A 21,590-nucleotide genomic window follows, 5' to 3' on the forward strand; every position below is an offset into this window, starting at 1 on the left:
ATAAAAATACACTGCTGAAACTGACATTGTTCTTCTCTTCCTTCAAAAATCCAATTTTACAATCTGAATGAGCAATATTTATAATTACAGTGCTTTTTTATCTAAATATTCTAACACATTTTATTCGACATTTATTCTAAAATTCTTTTTTTTTATGCAATTTTAATAAATGTTTTAAGTATTGAATAATAATTATTTTTCATGGATTTAAAAAAGAAGAAAGAGATAATTATAATGAATTGATATATAAAAGATATGTAAAAGATTAAAAAATTCATTATTGTTTCAAAAATTAATAATTTCAAATATTACGCTTCTAAAAAAATAAATTCTAATTTTACATTTTTTTCGTTTAATATTATTTTAAAGATTCTTTTCTTTTTTTTTTTTCGTATTTTTATTAATCAAAGAAAATGATAAACGTTATTATTATTTACCATTGTTATTGTGAGTTCTGTTATATTAACAAAAAAAATAATTTATAAATAATATATATTTGTTTTATTCGTCGTGAAAAATTCATATTACAAGAATATATATTTATTTACTCGTAATATTAACTCTCGTTTTATTTAAAATTTGTCGTACAAATAAATCATTATTACGAAGAAATTCTATGCTACTTGCTAATGTATATTTATTGCGTAGTTTAATTTCTATACACAAATAAATGATTCATGTCTCAAAGAATATAAACAGGAAGATATTTAAATTAAATCCCCTCTTGTGCGCAATATAAAAAATTCAAATGAAAGATACGGTCTGAATAATAATGCGCGTAACTATGCGTATACTTAAACGAAATGATATAAAAGTTAAATCATGGAAAACTTCCCTTCTCCGCGGCTCGTTAATTTTTCGTCCTTTATTCAAAACTCGCGGCATCGCGTTGCGGCATAAATGTTTTCATACATTTCTCGAATCGTATCCATATTTACAAATCGTATTCGCAAATATCTGATATGAAAAATGGAATTTTTAATAAATGATATTATTTGCGGATTATTTATTTACTAATTGAATCGATACTTTGTGATTTCAATTAAAATAGCAAAATTCTCTATATAATATTAATTATCGGTTCATAATTAATTTTGACTTATAACTGATGATTATAATTATGTGTAAATGTTCATCGTTATCGAAGGATAAAAGAAAAGAAAGATATTCGAAGATTTCTTAGAAGAAATATGTAATCAATTGCACAGAAATTTTATTTTTAGAAGGGAATTTAAAATTCTGATTTTTATATTTTTTCAACGAAAATGAAGAAGAGAGTCTTTTCGAAGGAATGAAATTAATCTATCTGTGAATGTGAATTTTATCATTTTTTCCTTTCAATTTTTTGAAAACAATTTCATCTGGGAATATTTTTCCACGGGAACGGGATGATGGGGTATTAAAAAAAAATCGAACATTTTATAATTTAAAATTTTCCTTTATCTCTGCAAAGAGTTATGTTTTTAAAAGAGAAGGAAAAATCTATCGAAACTATTCGAACGTTGATCTCAAATGATAAATAAAAAAAAAAGAAAAAACTTCAAACAAAAGAATTAAAGATTAAATTTTTTATGATATTTATGAATATTATTGACTACGTGAATAATTGTATCACGTAATAGATCGTCGTAGAGATAACTTATTGCGCGAATGAAATAAATAGTCGAATGATGGCTCCTTCGTAATAAATATATCCGTTGTATCGTGAGAAAAAAAATTGCCAAATCCTGACAGATGTGAAGTTTAAATCGAGCCATTTTATTTCTCTTACGAATAGGAGTTTACCTGCCACGAAGATACGTATTATTGATATTGCGCGATTCTCACGATAGAGAGAGAGAGAGAGAGAGAGAGAGAGAGAGAGAGAGAGAGAGAGAGAGACTAAACTAAGGATGAACCATATCTTCAAAATCGTTTCAAATGTTTTGAAAGTGATAAAAGATTGCTATCATTTTCTGTTATGTTCAATGACTTTCTTTCTCGAAATATAATTTGTTTGTTTGTTTGTTTGTTGTTGTGGTGTGTGTGTGTGTGTGTGTGGTGTGTGTGTGTGTGTGTGTGTGTGTGTGTGTGTGTGTGTGTGTGTGTGTGTGTGTGTGTGTGTGTGTGTGTGTGTGTGTGTGTGTGTGTGGTGTGTGTGTGTGTGTGTGTGTGTGTGTGTGTGTGTGTGTGTGTGTGTGTGTGTGTGTGTGTGTGTGTGTGTGTGTGTGTGTGTGGTGTGTGTGTGTGTGTGTGTGTGTGTGTGTGTGTGTGTGTGTGTGTGTGTGTGTGTGGTGTGTGTGTGTGTGTGTGTGTGGTGTGTGTGTGTGTGTGTGTGTGTGTGTGTGTGTGTGTGTGTGTGTGTGTGTGTGTGTGTGTGTGTGTGTGTGTGTGTGTGTGTGTGTGTGTGTGTGTGTGTGTGTGTGTGTGTGTGTGTGTGTGTGTGTGTGTGTGTGTGTGTGTGTGTGTGTGTGTGTGTGTGGTGTGTGTGTGTGTGGTGTGTGTGTGTGTGTGTGTGTGTGTGTGGTGGTGTGTGTGTGTGTGTGTGTGTGTGTGTGTGTGTGTGTGTGTGTGTGTAAAGTAAAACGAATAAAATTTCGAACAAGTTGTATAGCTTTATTTATTTTTATTGAGAAAAATTACTTCGAAACATTGAGATGTTCATTGAATAAGTTCAATGCTCGTTTTTTATAACAATTAGTAAACATTCGAGTAAATTGAAATAAGAAAATAAGAAAATAAGTATATCTACATCGTGATGTTAAATAATAAATTTAAAAAATTCATTATCGTTTTTAGCATAATTCTACTTTCCTTTGCTCCTGCACACGAAGGAAAACATTTTCAAAGCTTGATCTTCATCGTGGTATAAATTTTTCTTTCTTTTATTTATTTAAAAAAAAATCGCTGATTTAAAACTATATATGGAATCTATACTGTGTAAACATTTATTTTTGAAATTGTAACAAGAATACCTGAAACGTAAATTTTATTCAAAAATTTCTCAAAAAATACTACCAATTTGGAAATTTGGAAAATATATCGCATCAAAGGATCATACTGGCACTCCTTTGATCTTTGATCTACGAACTTCACGAGCTGTGGAAAGATTAAATTCTTTGATGGAAACTTAATTAACACGTCGAAATTTTCACATTACAACACGTTACGATACATTCTGTATATATATTTCTTTCCGAAGAGAAAGATAACAGGTGGATAAAAAAAATAATTATTGAATCGTACAATCATTCGTAAAAATTCTAAGGAATTTTTGAATCGATAAAACTATTATTATACACGTTTCTCACGTGTGTCGAGCACGTCGAGGACGCAAAGATCGTGGAGCCGCTTTTGTGTATCTTTTCCCTTTTTTTTTTTTTTTTTTGTGTGTGTGTGTTTCCTCGGCCACGAGAAATCGGGCCTCCATTGTTCGTCGCCGTTCTCCGGTGATCCCGTTTTTCGGTAATGCTGGTTTTGCGACGCAGTCGGCATGGCCCGAAGCCAACGCGTAAACAGACGAGGCATTGCGTTTTGCGCTGCTCCACAGGATCGATGTTCCACCGTTCGGATCTATCCAACTATGAAACTTCGATCCCTGTTTTCATCGTAAATCGTTGATCCCAATTCCGAAACCAGTCGAAATTCGAATATTCATTTTCTTTGATGTGTGAATTGTGGATATATATATATATATATTGATGATGATGTTATATGCAAAGAAAGAGAATAATAATTTTTTGATAATTTTCAAGTGAATCAAATTAAAAAGAAAAATATTCGAGTACAATTGGCTATCTTCAGATTAGATAGGAATAAATTATCTAATGAAAAGTAATTGTGGAAATATATAAAAAATATAAAAGTTTTTTTATTTAAATTGTCAATTTTTGATTGTAAATATTTAATTTCTTTAAAAAAAAGAAGTAATATTTTAAATTCTATATTTTTTGCTCATTTTCACATATTTTGCTTCCTATCCCGAGCTCATTCATATTCAATCGGAAAATAGTTAATTTCACATTTGAAAAATTTTCAAACTAGATTTTCTTGAAAACGAACAAATGTTATCCTTTCTTTTAATTTTTTCTTTTTGATTTCAGAAACATTGTATACATTAATTTAGTTGAAGTTTAAAATTTATAATATATATATAAATAAAAAAATGAAGAATAAACAAAATTTAATTAAACTTATAATCTAATCAAATATATATTTTAGTGTATTTAAAACATTTATAAATTGCTGATGTAATTTTTATTTTCTACTGGTTTATTATCAGAACAACTTAATACCAGAATTATTGATACTTTCCAGTCAAAAAAAATTGTCAAACCGATTTATTATAATAATTCAAGATTATTTTTAATAATATACACAATATGAAGCATGTTAGATGTATAATCCACGAGTCGTCACTATATTTTAATAATAATAACAAAATTTTAGATCAATGATGTGTAATCAAATTATTAATCAAATACACATTTTAACATAATAATTTGGAATTAATGACGAATATCAAATCGAATATCATTAACCAAATACAAGTTTTAGTCACAGTAATTGCGACAAATAATATATATATAAGAATAGACTAACAAGAAACAACTGATAAAGCTAACCAATAAAATTAAAATTTTCTTTTTAATCGAGACAACAATTACAATTTCAAAATCCTAGTTTTGTTAATTTCCTTGGTTTAACTTACGTCAGGAAAGGATGTTCGATACATGTACACGTTTAATTAATTAATCCCAACAAACGAAAGCTGAGACATCTTGAAACAAGTTCACTGGGCCAACCGTTAATATATGTCGATCCACAAGGAATCGGTAATATCGACCCATGGCTCCGGTATGCCATTTGCGGTATCCAAATGCAATATACTAGCGAGCATCTGTCGCGTGCACGTGTCGTATCTCTCGCTTTCGTGTATCTATTGGCTAACTTGCGTAGATGCGGTTGGAAGAGATCGGAAACTATCGTTATTTGAAACGTAATTAAGGGGGAAGCCGAATGTTCACTCGTCTGTCATTCTTTGATTTTTAATTTTTCAATCTTTACGTATATACAAGTATTCACATGGAAGAGAATTTTGCTATAGTTATGCATACTATATATATCAACGTACTATGTATATATATATATATATATAGTAGTAATATTGTCATATCTCCTTTTACGTTCAATTTCTTACCCGAAACATATTTTTCAATATTTTAGAAAAATGTAGAAAATATTAGTGATGAAGTGGATTCTTGAATTTCTAAATTCTTTTTAAGGTTATAAAAAAAAAAAGAGATTGGAATTAAGAAAATTGACAAAAAAAGTAATTCTAACGATAAGAGGATAAATATAGAGGAATCATTTTGAAAAATCTTCACGATGATCTGATTCGAAAAAATTTTGATTTTAATAAAAGTTTGTATATAATAATGTATATGCATAATTTATTTCTCGATGAAATATCTACAAATTTTTATTACTCTTTCACCTTTCACCACAATAGAAAATTCGTTTGAAAATATTTCTTACGACAGATTAATGGAATATTAAAACGATTTTATAATTTAAAATTCTGCTTTACGTTACGTCATTACCACCAAAGTTATATTTAAAAAAAATTTTCTATATACATCAAACAAGAGCTTTCAGCATTAAAGTACCCTTTCCCTTGTAACTTATGAAGTTACCACGAAACTCCAGGAAGGAAAACGTTGAAGGTCTTCCGCAAAATACGAAAGTCTTTAAATATAATATACATTGAAAAATTAATTTAAAATATATTCACACATTGTCAAGTAATAATGACAACAAATTTTACGAAACTTTTTTAAAAAAATTATTTTTTAAAAAATAAAACAAACAAATGCATGGATCGAAAAGTTAATACATCTTCCGATTTGAATATAATGTAAAACTTTTATTCCAACAGAACACGATTTGCATCAACATGCATCAACCGATCGATCGTTTTTCATGATCGATCGAGTCAATGATCACCGATTCGATAATAACAGTGTTCATACCTTGACTGAATTCGATTCTCACTCGTATCTCGCGGTATTCATTTCAAATTCGATTTATTTGTTCATTCATAATAAGAATTTATTTATTCATCGTTGAATAATTCGATGTAATTTCTTTTCGATAAAAAGTATGTTATCGATTAATTATTTTACTTGCCTCGATCCACGTAGATTTGTTTATTCGAGCTATGCAACATTGTTCTCTCGACGAGTCTGTAATTGGCTGAGTTTTTCGTTAATGAATCGTTACAGAAAACTCGAAACGCAAAGGTAAAACACGATATTTCCACTTTTTCAAGGATATCGTATATATATATATACATACGTATATACCTCCATACAAGTTCTTTTAAAGTTCTTTTGAATTTTATTTTTTATCCCATAATATAGGGAGTCTTTGTTCCATTCCACACGTTAACAATACTTTGAGATAAAATATGTATGGTATAATTCAACTATCGTAGTGAATTATTGTACTGAAAATTTTGAGAAGAAAGAAAAAGAGAGAGAGAGAGAAGAAGAGGAGAAAAAAGAAAACTTAAAATATAAAATTTTAGCTGTTAATTTCGCACTAGTTATTAATAAAAATTTTTCGCTACTATATATTTAACGTTATCTATATGTGTATGTATCCATGACAACGCTTAGCTTATCTACCTTTTCTATATTACAAGAATAAAGTATAAGATGTTGACAATAAATATTTCAAAATGGCAGAACATGAAGTAAAATTGCTCCTTCGATATTTGTCAAGAACATAAAAATTTATCAAAAATATTAAAAATGTAGAAAAATAAAAGAAACTTCAAAATTTAGTGTAATGTCATATTGTTAATATCATATAAATCAATATTAAATGTGCATTTTTTGATTAATATAATTAATATAATTAATATAAATAGTTTTTCATATACGTATATCTAATCTTTTCCATAATACATTAAAAGAGGAAGTTATCATAGGAATTTAATCACAAGATTCTATTTGTACTGAATAATTGGATGGAATTACATAGTTCAACTACTTCCCTTTATCGAAAGAATTATTGCAACATCAAAATCGCTGCATAAAGTGGTCTATACACTCTATTAGCATCGGGCATTACTCGCTACAAACAGATATACGTATTCCCATATCGATGAACGGCATCTGAAATCGATATTCCGCAACTCGTATAATGAGACACGTATCACGGCCAACGTATAGCCGCTTAATTAAAATTCTATCTGCTTAATTTCACTTAAGCCAAAAATAAAGCTAAATAAGATATCTTTACATGTGAATTCTTTAACTGTTTTCGTATACTAAAATCATCTCTGAAACGATTCTTACATACAAGGCATTTCTCTCATTACTAATTACCGATAAAAGGTAAAAACGTAGAAGAAAATTTCTACGTTATTGACTCGTAAGAAGAAACAAAACCTTACTTTTCGTAATAAATTTCTTGAATAATAATTCATCGTTTTAAGTCTCGAAATCAAGTAACAATTTTATTTTTTTCCTTCCATTCCACTCTAACACCTCACATTCTCAACCAGCAATCGGATACCACGTTTGTTCCTGTTCCCTTTCCGTGCACTCGTCCTCGGCCTCGAATCCCCTCTCCTCACACTTCTTCCGCGTAAGTAGCTTGTCTTCGAGCATCCTCGATGAAGGAGCGAACGAAGGAAACTTCACTTTGACACATTTGTTACCGAAGGAGGAGGGGGAGGCTGCTCCTGACGTTTCTCGGTCGTAAAATATACGCGGGCACGTTCACACTATGCAAATACGGTTGCATATATCCGGCTACCGCGAAAATAAAAATAGAGAGAAGGGAAGACACGGGAGGAGGGAAAATAGGGCCGAAGAAAGTGGGCGCCACCTCTGAATGGTTGTGTGCGCTTAGATGCACTGCATGTGTTTGCGCGTTGACCGATCGAAAAAAGAAAAAAAAGAGGAAAAAAGAGGAAAAAAAAAATAAATAAATAAAACTGGACGTAGGGACGTCCTTTTGTTCCACGAGGCGTAACTCGACTGCAAGCGCGACTTGATTCATGCGATCAAAGCCGATGTTTTCACCCGATTTTTATTCGTTTACTCGTTCGATTTTGTTCCAGTGCAACGCCGCCGTTGGCGTGAAGGCATTCTTCGATATGATGCACAGCGGGCCGCACAAAGTGATGCTATTCGGCGCAGCTTGCACGCACGTCACTGATCCCATCGCTAAAGCGTCGAAGCATTGGCGTCTCACGCAGGTAAGTGTGAAATGTAATAAGTAATACGCAAAGTATTGCGGGATACGGAAGAGAAGAGTCGCCGCAAGGAGGGGAGATTCGGATTCGTTTCGCGTCCACGATTGGCCCTGACATCGTGTCGAAATTTTAACCTCGCGAATTATGAAATATCTCCGTAGACGTAATATTAGAAATTTTAAAATGAAGCGTTATTATTAAAATGTCTTATCGAAACATTTGGAATTTTTCAAATGATAAATTTATCAGAGTTAGATTATTTATGTTTTAGTACAAGTGTAAGACTTTTTTTACAAATAGTTGCGAATATTCTTTTTTTTTTTTTTTTATCTTGGAATAACGAAACGAAGAGTTGTTTTTGTTTTATTATCATATTTTCTTCGTGTATGTTCTGAAAAAAAATTATAAAAAGAAAAATATACAAAAATAGTAATATCTTTTATTTATCACCGTGAACCCGTATTTGCGAATGAAATATGTTACGATCCTTTCTTTTTTTTTTTGTTGCTTTTTTGAATGAAATATTATTACATGATATTAAGAGAAAAATGAGATCACGCTTAATTATACAAAGTATACTATTTAAATCGAATAACTTTAGAAATTATGAATGAATATTCATAAAAAAATATTACGCAAAAATTAAACAGTTGCACAATTCAATGTAATCAAACCTCTTTTTAGAAAATATGAATGAAAGAATGAAGACCAATTTTCTTTGAAAATATCTCAAAAATTTACATTTTATTTACTGCACCACATATTATATTTACGTTTGCACGTTTGTATCAAAATCATTGAAATCGTCCTTTTTTCTATTCTCACGATTACAAAGAGGATAAAGAGAGGACTCGTTTTCCTCGATTATTGAATCGATCTTTGTTGCAGCTTAGCTACGCGGACACACACCCGATGTTTACAAGCGATAGCTTCCCAAATTTCTTTAGGGTGGTGCCTTCTGAGAACGCGTTCAACGCTCCCCGCGTGGCGCTTTTATTGCACTTCAATTGGACTCGCGTCGGAACCATTTATCAAAACGAGCCGCGATACGCTCTGGTGAGTATTTGAAATTTTATCGAAATATAATGGAATGACACACGAATCGGCTATCAACGCTTTGAATTATATCGTGTAATATATATATATAGTTTTTTTAATTTTATAGCATTTTCGTTTCACTTCGAAATTATGTTTATTTATTTAGAAAAAAAATGCAATGCAAGTGTTTTTTTTTTTAATAATCTTTGATCGAATTAATTTAATTTTTGAACAATATTTAAATTATTTCGTTAAAATATTAATCTCTTACAGCGTAAATTGATATTTAATTGATGAACTTGAAAACTATTTGTATGTTTTTTATTTTTATTATCGTATTTCTACAAAGAATTATAAAACGCAAAGGATAGAAGAATGCGCATGATTATATGTTTGTATAGGTTAGCTTATCTCGTTAAACTCTATATTTTTTGTGCACGAGTGCCGACTTACTCAGCTAAATGGTACATGGTATTTTATATGTTAAAATTGAAAAAATGGTTTTTTTAACGAATTAATAATTTCATTCTACCAATCTCATTCTAAGTATGCAAAAGTTTATGCAATATTCATATTTTATAAACATAAAGAAAATAGAATTTAAATGGAGATTAATTTTACTCCCTAAATACGTGTATTACTTTGAACATGTTTTTATATATATTATTTTGCACACGCATGTGCGTTCTATATTGCTTCACGAGAACGCTCATTTTAGTTTTAAATAAATTAGTTTTCTTCAAAATTATAGTTTCAAAAGAAAGTTATAACGATAAATTTAATTAATTTAAAATGTCAATGTTACGAGCTTTTCCTTAATATTTTTCTGCTAACGTTTATTCCATACTATATTTTTAATAAATCATTGAATTTATTATTTCAATAGTTGCTAATAAAGAATTAAGAAAGCAGGACATCGACGAGGAAAATTTATAAATTTGTTCCAATTCTCGTACCATGCGTTAAATACGACGAAACTTTTTTCCTTCTTTTCTTCTCTCTGAAATGTAAAAATATCTCGTGTATATTTTCTATGAAAAATGAACAAATATCTATAACTCATCGACACGGAATTACATATATTTGCCTTATCGATAATGCGTTTTATTCATTACGTTCACGTGCAGGCACATAATCGATTGGTCGCCGATCTCGATAGCAATAGCATGGAAGTGGTAGAGACGCAAAGCTTCGCCACCGAGGTGACCACAGCGCTGGAAAAATTAAAGGAGAAGGACGTTAGAATAATTTTGGGCAACTTTAACGAAACATGGGCCAGGCGGATATTCTGCGAGGCGCACAAGTAACGCTTTTGCACGATTAAAAAAAATTTTTCTTTATCGTTCGATGCCGAACCAAGAGGATCGTAATCTCGTTCCATTCATCTTCCCAATAATAACCTTTCAGATTCGATATGTTCGGGAGAAAATATCAATGGGTGATCATGGGTACTTACACGGAAGAATGGTGGCTCCATCCCGACGAGGAATGCAATTCCGCTGATTTGGTGGAGGCATTGCACGGTGCCATATTGACAGACTTGTTGCCAATCACAACGGAGAAGAGGAAGACTATAGCTGGAATAGTGAGTACTTGAGAATGAGCTTGTTCGAGATTTGGTCGTGTCCTCCATCGTGTATTTCTCATTCTCGCTTTTTTTAGACGACCGAACAATACCGGGTCGAGTATGACTCGAGACGAGGCAAAGAGTATTCGAGATTTCACGGATATTCGTACGACGGTATATGGGCAGTGGCTCTAGCTATACAACGCGTCGCGAGCAGGATAACACACTACCGTCGCAATCAGACCATGTCAGATTTCAGATACAGAGACGAGCTTTGGGAGAAGCTTTTTCTCGAAGCTCTGAGAAACACAAGCTTCGAAGGTGTCACGGTATGTACTTCTGTGACAAAGAAAAGTTAACTTTTTCAAAGATTGTATAATCTAACAATTAATACTATTGGATATATTTATATTTTATAAATAATGCTGAGAGTTTTAACACACCATTGAATCTTATGTTCTATTATACTTTTGAAACTTAATTTTATCATAAATTTCATCAAATGTAAATATTTTTATTATTTCGTATTATTTTTACTATAATCTATATCAGATACAGTTTGTAAGCTTAAGTCGATAAGATAGAGCGTATAATAGTATATAAATATATTATTTATTCTAGTAACATTATTCTAGTAATAATAAACAAGACAAATTACGCAATTTATGTTAAAACAATTAAATGTAAAACCATATTTGTTAATAAATAAAAATGTACCTTTTTATCGCAATATTTAAATGTTAAGAGTAAATAATCCACTGCGAAGAAAAAACATTTGAATAACGTCTTTTAATTCTACTTTACATCGAAATACATCATCGAAAAATAAAAATTAATCACTTATAGAAGAATTAAAATAAGAATTAAAATAACCGTTGTTGAAAGAAATTAAGAAAAATATTGAACGCGCGAATCAAAGTGAACGACACTATATGATATGATTTTCTAGGGTCCTGCGCGTTTCTATGATAACGAAAGGAAAGCGTAAATTAGTCACTTATATAAAAATTATAATAAGTTGTTGAAAGAAATTAAGAAAAATATAGAACGCGCGAATCAAAGTGAACGACACTATATGATATGATTTTCTAGGGTCCTGTGCGTTTCTATGATAACGAAAGGAAAGCGTATATTCTTTTGAAACAGTTTCAAGGTGAGTATACAACGCGACGCTGTCGATCTAATTTTCGAGATTCCTACATTACCTTTTGTTCTATCACAGGCGACAGAGAGGTAAAAGTCGGTGAGTACGACGGCGTGACAGACATTTTAGATTTGAACAAGGGCGAGCCTTTAATCTGGAAGGGAAAATCACCGCCCAAAGATCGAACTCTTCACATCATCGAGCATTCGACCGTAAATATTACGATCTATGCTGTGCTCACTTCCGCGGCCAGCGTGGGCATCACCATGGCGGCTATTTTTCTCGTCATCAATATCAAGTACAGAAATCAAAGGTGATTAAGATCCACGGGGATAATCCTTTCGTTTTTCTCCTTTCTCGTCAATTTCATCGCGGATTCGTTCTGTTCGATGCGATTCGTCGGATATGTGACGTGACGCGAGACAAATCGGATCGTGTCGAAACGAGACGAAGCGAGACGTAATATTATGTAATAGATGTACGGATAAAAGAAAGAATGTGCTCGTAGTGTAGAGTGAAGATAAACTTTTTTTTACCCGTGCAAATCGGGATATTCTATTTCCCTTCTCATGGCCGACGTTCGATCATCTTCGACGTTTCAGATACATAAAAATGTCATCGCCGCATTTAAACAACCTCATTATCGTCGGATGCATGCTGACCTACAGCAGTGTAATTTTCCTTGGGTTAGATTCGCAGCTGTCCAGTGAAACGGCATTTCCCTACATTTGCACCGCCAGAGCATGGCTATTGATGGCTGGTTTCTCCTTGGCTTTTGGTTCCATGTTCTCGAAAACATGGCGAGTACACTCGATATTTACCGACGTTAAATTGAACAAGAAGGTAAGTCGCCTATCATTGCCTATCCATCGTTTCTATCCATCCATTATGTTGTTGCGACATCCGTCTTTTGTTTAGGTGATAAAAGATTACCAATTGTTCATGGTGGTCGGTGTATTATTGTTTATTGATTTGGGTATTATGACGACCTGGCAGGTTGCGGATCCATTTTACCGGGAAACGAAACAAATGGAACCTTATGTAAGCGCATTTATATCGATCGAACATGATTATAAAAAAAAAAATGCGAAACGCATGAATCAAGTCGCGCATTCTCTTCTCTCGTTTCAGCCTCATCCTTCCAGCGAAGATATCATCATAATACCGGAAAACGAGTACTGTCAAAGTAACCGAATGACCATTTATTTAGGGTGTATATACGCATATAAAGGTCTTTTAATGGTAGGTAATGTCGATCGATTCGAGAGACAACGACGACACCAATATACCAAACTTTTTCAAGCGACGAGAGTAAAAAGTTCGTAGCGATCTAAAGCGATTTTTCACGCGTTGACTTTCTTCATATTCCAGATATTCGGCGCCTTTTTGGCATGGGAAACAAGGCATGTTAGCATTCCGGCGTTAAACGATAGCAAATACGTCGGAATGAGCGTATATAACGTTGTGATCATGTGTGTTACCGGAGCTGCTATTAGCTTCGTATTGGCTGACAAACAAGACGCCATGTTTATTATGTTGGCGATATTTATAATATTCTGCAGCACCGCCACCTTGTGCTTGGTTTTCGTACCAAAGGTACTCTTCTCAAATGAAAATTCTATGCCCCGCTTTCTATCGTTTTTTTTGTCGTTTTTATCGCCATTTCCGTCCGCGAAAATAAAAATTAACGAATCGTTTTCCCATGTTAGCTGATAGAATTGCGAAGAAATCCCCAAGGTACGATAGACAAACGAATTAGAGCAACGCTTAGGCCAGTGTCGAAAACGCGAAGGGACTCGAGCGTTAGCGAATTGGAGGAACGTCTAAAGGAAGCTACGTTAGCGAATCAAAAATTTCGTAAACAATTATTGGAAAAAGATTCGGAACTTCAGGTAAATGATTGAGAAACGTGTGAATGATGAACGAATCGTATTGAACAAACGGATCAATTGTAGATGTTTCTACGGAGGCTCGATGATCAAACCACATCGAATACACAGGAAGCAATGGATAGGTTAACAGTTCCGAGGCAGGAAGCAACAATGGTGAAAAAAGAAGGTAGAATAATCTCATTTTATAAGATTGTAATGCAAATATTTAATATTGTTTTTCTCATTTATATATTTACACGTTCTACTATATTTGAGTCATATAGTTTTATTATATTTTAAATCACAATATTCTGATAAAAATGTGACTTTTATAAATATTTTAAGCTGTATAAAATTTTTTCTTTGCTTTTTATAATATTTCTAAAAAAAATTGATGGCACAATTTTAATTCAAAAGAGAAATAATTTGGAAAAAGAATTTTTTTATCGTATTTTTTTAAATCTGTTTCAATATTCTAAGTTATCTTATTAATAAATATTAAAAGAAGATTGTAATACATATCATACATACAATAAGATTCAAAGCTTATATTTGTAATAAAAAAAAAAATATTTGTTTCTTCATGGTGTTATAATTATTGAAATTATTAATTTTCCATAAATAATAAATTAAAAACGAAATTATAATTTTTTGTTTATAACTCTTCTAATTAAATATAAATAATTTTTTATTAAATAATTCTCATAAAATCACGAAAAATAATTTGAATTTTGCTCTCTTAGAGTGAATTTGAAATTTCAGCAAACAAAAATTTCGCAATATATATTTTTTTTATATACTTTTTACATATTCTCAAAGTTTCCAAATTTTTTGAATTTGCAGATTTCTTGTAAATAAAAGTATTATTCCATTCTCATACTTTTTATTATCTCATTGCAGGTTTGTCCCTTGCGACAGAGACAACGGACATTTCCATATCAATGTGCAGCCTGAATTCAACTACCATCTCTCAACCAGAAGGCGTCGATTATGCGAGCACAATCGCGACCGAACAACCGATTAGCAAGTACGTGTAGTATCTTATATAAAATATTTGCATTCGATTCGAAAACGCATCAAAATAACGCATTTCCTTCCAGGAAAAAGACGTCGTTCTCGAAATTACCGGCGATCGCGATCGACAGCGAACGAACACCTCTGGTCCCACAAACCCAAGAAACCACGAAAGGAACCGCTGATTTTTCGTCCTCGCCTCTGCCTTCGGTTTTGAAACACACGACAGACGATTCCGGCCATAGAAGAAGTCGTTCCTCCATACTTGGAAAAGAGAGTGAACCTCTTCTTGCCGAGAGAAGTCCGGACTCGCGATCGGACACCGGTAAAACGAACGTTGAATTCATACCGGAGATCGTCGAGGAGGGTGACGCCATCATCCTCGAAGAGACCGAAATTCCCAGGCATGGAAAGTTGATCAGAAGCAAAGACGATCGTAGATCCAGGCTCCCGACACCTCCGCCGACAAAGAACGTCTCATTCGGTGAACTTCATGAACAGAACTACCTCGAACAAGCGATTCTACCACCTCCCTCGCAATTCGTTCCCAAGCATCGACATTCCGGTGAGATGATATACAACTATTTCTTCTCTTAATTTTTCCAATTTCAAATTCTCATTTTCCGCTATATTTATTGCTGGTTTCATTTTAGTTTCGGCGACAAATGCATCCGCTCATCAATCATTAAAGAGAAGATCGTCGGTGAAGAGCAACGGAATGGCTCATTCCCATCACGAGTTGTTTCAAACTCGGAGAACCAGCGTACCAGTCAATTGCATCAGTTATATTTCGACCGAGAACGTCTCCAAATCAGAGGCCACCGAGTTCTCTCTTAACTCTGGTTTTGATAAGTCTTATATAATTGGTGAATGCGGCCATCGACGAGCATTATTCTCAGGTACTGGATACCGTTGTGAGAAACACGGTGGACGAGGACATCGCGCTATATTGAATGGTTCGGCGGAAACTCCGCCTCCTCCACGGAGACATAAAAAACATTACGATTCTCAAAATGCGAGTTCTCCGAGTGTACCTGCGATGGTTAATGCAAGTTATTCAGATACCGGTAAGTGGTAATTTCCTCTTTTTTTTTAAGGAAGATCGAGATTGATAGCAATTCTTCAATTTTTGGTTTTTAATAAATCATGTGGAGAAGATATGATTATAAGTCTTATTCTGTTTAATAAGATATAAATAAGATAAGATATCTAAAATAAGTTATCTTTTGATTTGTTTATTGATGTTAAGAAAATCATATCAGATCAAATTTTTGATTGATAATCAGCTAGAGATCATAAGAAAGTCAATTTTGTTTTTCTATATTAATACTCTTTTATATCATCTATATATATCATCTAGTAAAATTATAATTCAAAATCAAAATCATTGATTAATTGATTAATATAAAAAACTATTAAAATATTTCAATTGTTATTATATTGAATCTTTAATCATTTGTTATATTATTTAATAGATGATATATTTTATAATTTTAAAACAAGCTAATATGTATTTTATAAAAACGATAAAATTGCTGAATATAAAATATTCAATGTATATATATATATATATATATATATATATATATATATATATACATACATTATAAATATTACAGTATACTTCACTGTTTACTTACTTTTTAAAATTAAAAGTATATAAATAAATCATTACATAAATAAAATTCAATTGTTCATAAAGTAAATATTTTTCTTTTGTTTATCTTGATTATAGATATAATCAATTAAAAAAATATTATTAATAATTTATTTTAATAATAATATAATGTCAAGAAAATCATATTTTTATAAAATATTAATTATCTTTCTTTTACATTCGAATAACAAATTAAAAATTTTGTAATTGAATTAATAAATTATAATATATTTATAAATTTAAATATAAAGTTTAAATTATTAAAACATATAGAAATTTTCTAAATTAATTAGTCCGAAATGCTCATTTTATTTTCAATTTTCTTCCTAAATTAAATTACTTATGCATAAAAAAAATATTATTGCAAATAGATAACGTAATAAATTGATATAGTTAATTTTTCGATAAACTAATAATTTTTTAACAACATGCAATCATAATATCAAAAAAAAATAATAAACATAGTAGAAATCATTTCCTTATTATATTGTATTATACGTTTCCATGCAATTTCTCCGATCTTCTTTATATTACTCATTTTAATTATATACAATTCTATTATATTTACAGAGAAATACGAGGAATCAATGTCGACGATTATTCAACGATCGGTGTCTGAAAGGTCGCGAGAAAAGTGTCCTCGGCTTCGAAGTGAAGGACACGCGATGATCGAATGTCCTCATCGTGCCACACGTCGGATACGAGAGTGTAGACATACCGAGTCTAAACTCCGACAACAGGCTCGTTTGGAATACGTGCAAAGCACACCAAATGTTGCCACTATACACAATAATAAATTCGCAAGCGCGAATCCACGTGGTGGTGGTGGCGGCACTGGGCCAAGTAGCGGCGGTGTGGCAGGAAGTGCGAATGGCCCGGGAACAGCCAGCTCAGTGACCGGCAGTAGTTCAGACGTTGTTGGTGGTTCCGCGGCAAATGTTTCTAAAATGTATAGCGCCGTGTCGGACGGCGAATTACTCGATCTAGCGATATTGCCGATCTTTCAAAAACTACTCACCGAGAGGCACAAAAGTTCCTCGAGGGCCGGCTACGGCGCCAGCGTAGCCAGCTGCCCGAATATATCTATCAAATGTGACATCGTTGAATACCTTTAACGATCTTCCAACGATTAATTTCAATTTTCATCTGGCGATCTCGTTCTATCTCTTTCTTTGAACACTCCTCTCCCATCCTTCCCTTACATTTCTTTCTCTCTCTTTCTCTTTCTCTCTCCCTCTTTACGGCCTTCAAGCGCGACATCTATCGTGAAACGTGTTCGCCAATGTATCGGCCGAGACAAATGATATTTTACAAGAGCAATCACCGTTCCTTTCTCGAGCCTGCCTATCTTTGCGATACTCTCGCGAAAGAACGTTGGAAGAAGCAGCAGCAGCAGCGCTGCTCTTTCGATATATGTAAATGTATGTACATTTCCGTGTCCATAAGTCACCGAATACTTAAAATTAGTACGATTTAGGATAGGAATGAAATGAACGTTGTAATTGCAGAATGAAGTTGACAATTTATTAATCGTTTATTGTAAGAGAAAAGTAAATTATAATTATTACATTTGAAAGATGTTATAAATCTATATTTTAATAAACGTTATGTTTAGATTTAGCAAGTGTCCGCTGGACTTATGGACGGAGAAGGAGACGTTATCAACGAGATTAAACGAGAGGATACCGGCCTCTGTTCGACGCTCGAGAATAGAATCTCTTTTAACTCCTCGGTTTAACCAATCAAAAATAGCCGTTCGCGGCATTCTAGGAAAACGTTCTATTAGCAGAATTCTACGGCGTCTGTGCTCACTTTAACACACTTTTCTCTTCCAATTTTTATGATTTTTCGTTTCCCCATCTCGATTCTCGGTCTCGATGATGAAAAGTCGTATAAACGTTAACACGAACACGACACGCTTTCGCGTCCGTGAAAGAAAGATTGACATAATCGCGATGACTCATCATTCTGGAACGTGGAATCTCGGTTTTTTATAAGAAATTATTCAAAAAAAAAAGCAAGTTTGTTATACACATGTTTGTCATAACAAAAAAAAAAAAAAAGGAAAAAATTATCGATCGGATAAAAGAAAGATAGCCAATATTGAAACGAACGTAGGAAAGAATGTTAGCGTATGCGTCTAATCTAACTCTAATCATTGTAAGCGTGCGTAATCGTTTTAAATAATTTTATAGCGTGCAAAATTCGTACAATCGCTGTTTAGCAAATTCAAAAGATAGATATACGAGTCAAAAGATTCGAAACATTTTATAGAATTTTCTCTCGCATTCGAGGGGGACAACTTTTTTTTACGTTATATCTCTTAAGTCTCTTCTTAAGAAGAAAAGAGGAAAGAAAAAGGATTTAAAAAAAAGAAAAAAGAAAAAAAAAATAACAAAAAGGAATAAAAGAAAATAAAATGAAAAAAAACGTTGAGAACATGTTCATTTCTATCAAGCAAGTAAAAGTGTTGTTTGCGTCATACACTAAATCAAATATTTAACAAACTTCTTACTACTGTAATACCGAAATTAATTCTAAATTGATTGTTATCGATTTCCAAAGCAGCTCAAGATACATTAACGAAAGAACAATTAAGTAAAAAATGAAGCATACGGTAAGTGTTCTTTACGATAAGCGGCTTTTAAAATAATTTTTCTTCTTTATTGTTATTCGCTTTTTCACGATAAATACAGTCGGCGTCTTTTTATTAACGAAATATTATACTTCGATGGAGAAACTTGGCACGGGGACGAGTTTTAGATGCGATTCGCATGCTTGGTAAAGAGAATCGATGAAATACAATATTTTCTTTTCGTTTCGCACGTTTCTTTTCTCACTTCCTCCCGCCCTCTTCCTTCCGCTCGCTCTACCTTTCCTTATCTCTCCTTCTCCATTTTTTGTTTCCTCTTTGTATTTGTATTCCCTTCTATTCGTTGCATTTATTTTTTTTTTTTAACGAAAATCTCGAACAGCCTATGACAAAACAAAAAAGTCAAAAAGCGTCCGGATATTTGAAAAAAAAAAGCGTATTCTCTGAGAGCCTAATGCTCGTCACAAAAGATTTTCATTGTGTGGTTACGCGAGTCTTGTATATAACTATCAAAATAAATGTCATGTTTACAGGTAAAAATAGCCATTTGTTATGTAATACGAATTATACCCGCTTCATACTTTCAAAGATACGTTCTTAAGGCTTATTTACAAGCACAACTCGTACAACTCTTTTTTTTTTCTTTCTTTTTTAAAATATATATTATTATTATATCATTCTCGTTACATGTGATGTAATATACGCAATTCAACAATTCGTTCATTCGTTTATCGAGTTCGTGGCACACACAACATCGAAACTAATAACGTTCAAATATTTCGATAATTTAAAATAATAAGTGCGAGTCGATAATAACAAGTCAATTATATTAAATTTTATCAATAAAGTTGATTCACTTGTTCTACCATTTGACATTCAAGTTACATTTCCTTAAAAAAATCTTTTTTCGTTATTCCATCAAACAAAATTATAAAATTATTTCATTTTATCTTAGATATCTTGGATAAAGATATAATAATTGCAGTATATATATATATATATATTATCTTTCATATCTTTCATAATATATATTTTTAAAAATATATATATAAATAAATACTGCTTTTTCGTTTAATATGAAATACAAAATTATATATTGTGTACATTAAAAAATGATAATCTATCAAACGGAATGCGAGATATAAACGAGATTAATTTCCATTAGAACATAAATCATTCGAAATATGAAATATAAGTAAGAAGCATGAATTCAACGAATAATATCAAAGTCACTTTGCATTATTCACAAAGTATAGTAACTAATAAAACTTGTTAATAGAAAATAAATTCAATTTAAATAAACCAATTATTTGATACTGAATTATTCAATTAACGACATGATTCAATTGCACTCAATTGCTTTCTCTTATCACCTTGTTAATACTTGTATATACAATCTCAATGCAAAATGATAGCATATACTATAATTTGTTTCTCGAGATTAATTAATGCAATTTATCCCAATATTTTATATAAATTTCAATATAAAATATTCTTGTTTAACAGATAGTATAGAAGTATAGAAGATGATTAATATTTTGTTCTATAAATTTGATTTGTTTATGAGGAAATTTAGTATAATAAAATGATGTATATATATAAAAAAAAGAGATTAATGAATTTTTTTTTATTTGAGAATGTAATGATTTTTTATGTATTTTTATGCGTTGAATCTGAATTAAAATAAAACTGTCGTAAAAATTGCCTATCACATTCGATTTTAGGGAATAAATGGAAGAAAAATATTGATTTTTGTTATTTTATATACGAAAACATTCTTTTAAAAAATTTATTTTAATTATTTTTTTTAACTATTATATATTACTTCTTTATTAAAAATTCTTTATATAGAATCAAATTTATTATCACCATAAAATTTTTTTTGTCGAAATTAAAATTTAATGCATACGAATAAAAATTTATTAAAAAATATTTTATCTTGATGTTCGAAGAATTATATTTTATAATTATAAGAACACATTTTCATTCAATCATATACTTGAAAAAAATAATCAAAATCTTCATAAACTTTCTTAATATTGTAATTAAAAATAAATAATAAATAAAAAATTAAAAATAATATCCCAGCAAAAAAATTCTATAATAATAAATTAAATTCCATTTCATAGGAGAAGGATAATACAATAAAGTTGATAAAAATTTAAAAAAAAAATTGTTTCCTTTGGAATATTTTTATATATATATATATATAATATAGTAAAAATCCATATTTTTTATCTATTTTTAAATCGAATATGATAAACAATTTTTACAGTTGAATTTAAATGTAGACAAACATCATGAAAAATTTTTATTAAAACCTCATTGATCATTTTTTATATGTTATATATTATTCATTTTGTTCCATTTTTCATATAATTGTATCAAATTTTGTAAGAAAAAAATATTAACTGTTTTGATCTTTTTCTACATTATTAAATAAGACATATTTTTAGAG

The 21,590-nt window shown here is 31.3% G+C and overlaps 1 protein-coding gene and 1 long non-coding RNA gene across 4 annotated transcripts in view; one reads left to right on the forward strand and one right to left on the reverse strand.

The window, feature by feature from the left end:
• LOC410140 (gamma-aminobutyric acid type B receptor subunit 2) overlaps window positions 1-18,602 on the forward strand; it is a 218,919-nt gene extending 200,317 nt beyond the window's left edge. The window contains exons 3-20 of one of the 3 annotated variants that reach the window (XR_408888.3): window positions 8,114-8,251; window positions 9,137-9,304; window positions 10,414-10,589; window positions 10,694-10,871; window positions 10,949-11,182; window positions 11,946-12,006; window positions 12,076-12,310; window positions 12,600-12,840; window positions 12,916-13,038; window positions 13,129-13,239; window positions 13,369-13,593; window positions 13,707-13,889; window positions 13,953-14,055; window positions 14,769-14,895; window positions 14,969-15,447; window positions 15,536-15,949; window positions 17,110-18,078; window positions 18,155-18,602. Coding sequence is in view for 1 of the 3 variants with exons in the window: in XM_006560833.3 (XP_006560896.3) it covers window positions 8,114-8,251; window positions 9,137-9,304; window positions 10,414-10,589; window positions 10,694-10,871; window positions 10,949-11,182; window positions 11,946-12,006; window positions 12,076-12,310; window positions 12,600-12,840; window positions 12,916-13,038; window positions 13,129-13,239; window positions 13,369-13,593; window positions 13,707-13,889; window positions 13,953-14,055; window positions 14,769-14,895; window positions 14,969-15,447; window positions 15,536-15,949; window positions 17,110-17,654 (3,741 nt within the window). In the remaining 2 variants the exon portion in view is untranslated. Of the gene's footprint in view, window positions 1-8,113; window positions 8,252-9,136; window positions 9,305-10,413; window positions 10,590-10,693; window positions 10,872-10,948; window positions 11,183-11,945; window positions 12,007-12,075; window positions 12,311-12,599; window positions 12,841-12,915; window positions 13,039-13,128; window positions 13,240-13,368; window positions 13,594-13,706; window positions 13,890-13,952; window positions 14,056-14,768; window positions 14,896-14,968; window positions 15,448-15,535; window positions 15,950-17,109 lie in introns of all 3 variants that reach the window. The other 2 variants (XR_408889.3, XM_006560833.3) reach the window with 2 other exon arrangements.
• Window positions 10,131-10,858, reverse strand: LOC107964743. Its single transcript, XR_001703724.2, has 3 exons — window positions 10,743-10,858; window positions 10,364-10,500; window positions 10,131-10,286 (listed from the first exon to the last, which is right to left on the reverse strand). It is a non-coding gene; the product is annotated as an uncharacterized LOC107964743 (long non-coding RNA).
• Window positions 18,603-21,590: the final 2,988 nt, after the last annotated feature.

Source organism: Apis mellifera, linkage group LG7 (genome assembly GCF_003254395.2).
Source record: "Apis mellifera strain DH4 linkage group LG7, Amel_HAv3.1, whole genome shotgun sequence".
NCBI lineage: Eukaryota > Metazoa > Arthropoda > Insecta > Hymenoptera > Apidae > Apis > Apis mellifera.